This window comes from Arachis ipaensis, chromosome B05 (assembly GCF_000816755.2).
Source record: "Arachis ipaensis cultivar K30076 chromosome B05, Araip1.1, whole genome shotgun sequence".
In the NCBI taxonomy this organism is placed as follows: domain Eukaryota; kingdom Viridiplantae; phylum Streptophyta; class Magnoliopsida; order Fabales; family Fabaceae; genus Arachis; species Arachis ipaensis.
In genome coordinates, this window is record NC_029789.2 from 23936328 (window position 1) to 23942397 (window position 6070).

The 6070-nt window shown below is 34.7% G+C and overlaps 1 protein-coding gene across 2 annotated transcripts; it reads left to right on the forward strand.

Annotated features, from left to right (window-relative positions):
* On the forward strand, positions 274-5809 carry LOC110271846. Of its 2 annotated transcripts, none has more exons than XM_021123393.1 (7): positions 274-542; positions 634-944; positions 1029-1201; positions 2187-2332; positions 3910-3995; positions 4971-5057; positions 5531-5809. In XM_021123393.1, the coding sequence occupies exons 2-6, from the start codon at positions 702-704 to the stop codon at positions 5040-5042; spliced, it is 720 nt and encodes a 239-aa protein (XP_020979052.1). In that variant the 5' UTR covers positions 274-542; positions 634-701; the 3' UTR covers positions 5043-5057; positions 5531-5809. The 2 variants fall into 2 exon arrangements, with proteins under 2 accessions (XP_020979052.1, XP_020979053.1); XM_021123394.1 differs by having other exon boundaries at positions 639-944.

Consider the following 6070-nt stretch of genomic DNA (forward strand, 5'->3'; position numbering starts at 1 on the left):
ATTTTTGTTCATTCCCTCCACAAGCAAACTCATACACTAAGTAAAATTTTTATCCATTATTCCCTCCAAATCCCACTCACCTCCACAAGCACGTTCATCCCCTTCAGAAACCCTGCCTCCAAAAGCTCACCATCGTCGCCCCCACTCCCTCACTGCACCGTCGCGAAGTGGAAACCCTGTCCCCACTCACTCTCTTCACTCTCGCCGTTGACACTCTCGCTCTCGTCATTGATCCTCTCACTCTCGCCATTGACCCTCTCCCACTCACCCGCACTCACCGCTCTCCACATTGCTGCACTATTGACCGTCGCTGCGCCACCCTCACCATCGTTGCTGCGCCGCCCTCACCACTGTCATCACCCCCAAATCAGAGAAAAAGCGTTTGCCATCACCACTCACCACTCACGGCATCACCATTCACCACTCGAGGAAGACTCTGCGCTCACTCATCTTCCCCACTCATCTTCATCGTTGCTTCTCTTCGCTGCGCGGTCACATCACAAAGATTCTGCGCTCAACTGAAAGCTTTCTTCATTCGCGAGGTTAGGGTTCTGAATTTAGGTTTCAATTTGGGGGATTTGGTACAATAATCTGTGACATCGTGAATTGATGAACATGCATGCTATTGTGCAGCGCAGGAGAACCCGTGAATTTAGGGGTTTTATTCCGTTAACACAGGTGAGTTTGGCCATGATTAGTTGATGCATAGGAATTGTTCACACATTGTATGTAGCCCTCCATCGTCATCTGTAGCAGCAGCAACAACAGTCATGGGCAGTGGTAATGGTGTTCGTATAATTAGGAACGAAATCTCCAAATGGTGCTCCCTAATCACCACTCGCACCAACCAGCTCAAACAAGACTCTGTTAATTCCGTTGCAAAATTCCACAATCACCTATTTACTTCCATCCTCAATCTTCCGCCTCCTCCTCTTTCCTTTCTGGCAAGCTTTCCTTCCCCGTTCATAACTTCAATTTATTATTAATATTTTGAAAGATTGAAAAAAAATGCAAATTTAGACCACCAGGTTAATGGAGACGGTGGAATGAAGTATCCGATTTGGATGTGCGTTGTGGCTCTTGTTTTGTTTGTGGGAGTGAGAGCATTTGCAGAGAGAGTATTATCCGAAAGAAACCACCGCCCTGGCTCCGTAGCTGATCTTGTCAGGCGTGGCCAACTCAGATCAGATAGAAGAGGCATGTATGATGTCTATCCTTATCACTTTTTTCAATTTTTAATAATTGATTAATTATCTAGCTTCTTACTCTGGATTATGAAATTAGATTAGTTAATAGGTTGTAGTGAGACTGAATATATTATCCTCGTGTCAAGAATCATAAGCTTTTTAGGTGAATGCTCAAAATTGATCAACCCTAGGGATTTGATATTGTGTCGTAATGGCAAGATTTCAATTCCTATTCTTCCAGCCATAGTCTATTCTTTATTACAATGTTTATAATCAACTCTTACAAAAGCTTAAGCTATTAGGTAAAGCAACATGAATACATCTAACATTATATAGCACACGGTTTGTTTGATTATGCCGATAATTTTTTTTGCCTATATTAGTTCGGGAAATTGGTTTTGGGTTTGGAAATTTGAGCTTTTTGCTATAAAAATTCTAGATTTGAAGCCCTAGAATCGCCTAAATTCCATGTAAGTTAGGTTTTGTGTGTGACCCATTGGTCAATGGAGTAAAATTGATGATCTATTTAATCCTAAATTTGTGTTGTGAGGCTAGCTACTTGATTGTACATTGTGAGATATATTGAAGGAAGAGTAATTGCTTGAATGTGCTTTGTTGTAAAGGATTTTTGAATTGATGACATGGTATTTGTGATTGAAATCAAATAAGCTTTTAGTAGATTATCTTGTTACTAGAAATTGTTGATTTTTTGTGGCCCTCACCAGTGTGAAAATAAATGGATTAAAGTCATTTATCTTATACTTTCTTGCATTTTTTGTGTATCTTGGTCCGAGTTTCAACTAGTCCACCTGCTATTCCACTGTTATGATGGCTTATAATAGGTTATATACTTATAAATTTTATATTTATGGTCTGTGAGTGATTGATCAACACATCAAGAATCAGTTTTTCATCCATAAACATTTTTTTTATATATTTTTAGTAAAAAGGAACAAATTGGTTAATGTTAGTTTAACAAATTTGTATTTCTGTTTACAGGATCATCCTGAGCAAATTGGACTGGACTTGCTACAAGTTGCATGATAGCCTGTGCCTGCAAATCAAATTTGCCTCCATTGGAATGTGCAATTTGTTTGGATTTAAGGCCAGGCATTATACTAGAACATCATTACCTACCTTATCAGGTGAGACTCCATCATAGACATTCACCTTACCACAGTAGAATATCGTCATTTGCCCAACTCCGCTAGTTGCACATGCTCTATGACCATATTAATAAGTCATTAAGAACTTGAATCAACAACACTAAAGGAATATTGGCATGTCTCCAATCATGCATACTTTATGTAAAATTTATTAAATCTTAGTTATTTCACATTTTAATTCTTAAGTAGTTGGTATTTTAATTCTTAAGTAGTTGGTTCACTTTCTTGTTAAAAGTAATGTATGATGAAATTTGTGTTACAGTTTGCCACTATCCTAGATTCCTGGGTATAAAACTATAAATAGTACCAAAAAATATTTTATCAATAAATCAACACTTAAAGTAAAATCAGGAATGTTGAAATTAAGAACTTGTACAGGCTTCTTTTACAGCTGCAAATAATCATGCTAACATGCTAGGAATTGAAGTAAACAAGCCTAGGCATGCAAACCAACAGAAGTTCATGAAAAGAAGTGTCAGCCTTGATCGCACTTAATCTTAAAATTGATATTGTTCAATATAATGAAAAATGTTTTCTTTTGTAACTGAATTCCTTCTTCCATTCGACATTTTCTGTATAGTTAATGTTCATTAATCTTGCCTCCACCAAAAATAGTTTCAACTTGCACACTCTCTCTCTCTCGCTTTCAGAAACTGTGTATTTACCAAACTTCTTTTTTTCCTTTTACTAATGCTAAGGTAAAGGTAAACCAGGATAAGAAAAAAAAACAAGAGTTTTGTTACTAATGATTTATTACATTTTTAATCCCATTCGTTTCAGTTATAACTTATAACTTAAGCATAAGGCTATTTCTTCTTGTATTTTGTTTCTCATTTCTACATTTTATAAATTGGTGTCCTTTCTTATCTATGTATATTCCAGGCCAAAATTGTAGATTCTTTAACATGCAAGTGAAAGTAGAAGCTGATGAATTTAAAATTTAAAAATTCGTAGATAATGTTTATGAACTGATCAGGTTTTAAATTTAACTTTTTTATTTTTAAATAGAAGCTATTTGAATTTGTGTGCTTTTTATGCAACTTCAACTAAATAGTTGTTTCTATGGGTGGTTAACTTTTCTAAGTAACTGCATGTTTGAATTCCTGTGTAAAAAAGCTCTGGATCATGGTTATGGCCAAAGCTTTTCTCTATTGCTTTTGCCCAAACCCTAGTTTTAGAGTTGCAAACAGAAAATCCAAACATGTTAATGTAGATAATGGAAAGTTACAGATAGTTAAGATAAGAATTCTCAAATGGAAACTTTTCTAAGCTGCATCAAGGGCTAGGGTTATTAATAACATTATTTTAACTTTGAAAAAGATTCCTTTAAACCTCTTTGTTTGGTGCAAATTGTGAATATCACAGTTTGGATCTTATGTACTTCTTTTCATATGTTCTTGTCATGGTCTTCAGAATCTAGGTGCTCGATTGCCAAGCCTCTATTAATTGCCTATTTTGATAATATGCATAGTAGCTAAATTGTATAACCATGGCTCATGAGTTTTATCTATATCCAGATTCTGATATCTTATTCTTTATTAATATTTATTTTGCAGGGGATAGATTTTTCTGGTTTAGGGATGAGGAATTTGCTAGACAGACTGTTGCTGGCCTCAACCCACTTAGCATAAGTTTGGTGGAGGTATATGCGTGCTTTCACCATTATTTTGTTTTAGACTCATTAATTGGATTCATTTTATTAACAAGTGTGCTTGTGCACCACACAGATTGTGATGATAATTCTTGATTAATTATTTTGTAATTTATCTTTGATTAATTATTGATAGAAACTAGATTGCCTGCTAACAATTTAGGTTCATAATTTACTATTGTGGCTTTCTGGGTATGTCTGATTCAATGTTTTTAAAAGGGAATGCATGCCATGGAATTTGAAACTTGTAGTGATTTTGTTGATTGGCAATGAGAACTATTTACTGTATAGTTTAGAGAACTGTGTGAGGGATTATGCTTCTTTTTGTTAAGGGGATAAACAAAAGGTTATGAAAGAGGTCCGTATTACTTGTGAGGGAATTGTGAATATAGAGTTGGCTGAGTTTTAGCATTGTAACTACTTGCAAGCTCTTGGAGTAAGGGGTGGACATGTTCTATGGCATGATATAGTAATGTTTTGGAGGTTAAGAATTGATCATGCCATGTCACGAGAGAATTATTCTGGATGCGTTTTACCGAGTGATAGTCAATATTCTAATTCAGTAGATAAAATAGATTAATGCTCTGAGGCTTAGCAAAATTTACAATCACAAATTGCTTGTCAAACTATATGAAAAGTTGTTTTGGAATATAAGGTAGCAGTGCACTATCGTTGTGATTCATGAATGTTGCATGGATATAGATCCTTGTGCATATATCTTTGGTATTCTTCAAGTCAAGGCTAATGCTAGCAAGTTAATTCCATAGCTTTTAATGTATGATGGACAGGTTCCAAATCTTTGTTTTGCCGTTATCTCTTGAATGATTTAATTGTTGCTGCTGCTGCTGGGTCCCAAATCTATTTGATTATATCAATTTAATTCTTGCTAAATGATGATTGTGCTGAATTCGTGGTTAAATGGTTGCATATGGCAATTACAATTTTTTTTGTCTGTAATTTTTACAGTTATTCGTGGTTAAGATTGAAGGCAAAAGTGGTTGGTTAAGGTCTTTCAAGCAGATTTTGTCAAAACGTTGATCGCGTCATAGCAAGGTACAATGCATACTTTAATTCTTTTGATTTGTTAGTTTTGAAGTTCCAATTTAACACCGAAGTTGGAAATGTTTCTTGGCTTTATTAACACCGAAGTTGTATTGCTATGGCTGAAATTTGTTTGTGTAATTTTGGTTGTTGTTTCTCTGATTTTGTGCACTTTGTACATATGAATTTGTCCCTATATCTAATTTAAGTGTGAAAGTCTGGTTAATTAGTGCATGAAAAATGCTATAGGGACATATCAGAATTGTGTTAAAGGAAATGGAAGAAAGAAATACCTGCAGATTTTCATGGTTTGGAATGAAATAAGATAATACATAATTCCTTGAATTTACCTCTTTTGCTGTGACCATGTTATTTTTTTTAGTATATGCTTTCTTGGTTTACTATGTCTACGTGTTCTATTTAATTTTTATAATTACGAATGTCATTATGAATTTTTTTAACTACTTTTCTATATAATTATGCAGGGTAACAATGAAGATTAAGCAATGAAGATTAAGCTGACTATTATTGTGGTTTATTGGCTAAGATAAAGTGCTATTTAGAATCTTTACATGTATGGTTGACTAATGACTTTTATTAGAAGATACTTTTATTGGCTAAGTGATATTATGATTTTCATATGGCTATGCTTACTTTAGTGCGAGATGTATGAATTTTTACAGTTAACTTTATTCTAGTACTTTTGGATCAATATTATAAATATATTTTGGTTAGAGATAATTTTTATTATTTAAAGAAATTATTTAGTATAATTATGTATTTATTTTTATTTTGTAATATTCAACTCATTTAAATAAAAATACAGAATTACCGTAGCCTATTCTGGAAAAATGAAAGCTGAAAAGCGTAGCCTTTGGTCCTGGACAGCAATCACAGCATCACTTGAAAAGCGTAGCCTATTCCCAAACGCCAAAAGCGTAGCCCTTAGTGCAGAAAAGCGTAGCCTTTGAGAATAGGCAACGGCCGAATAGGAATCACCCCAAAAAGTGTAGCCGTAGCCCAAA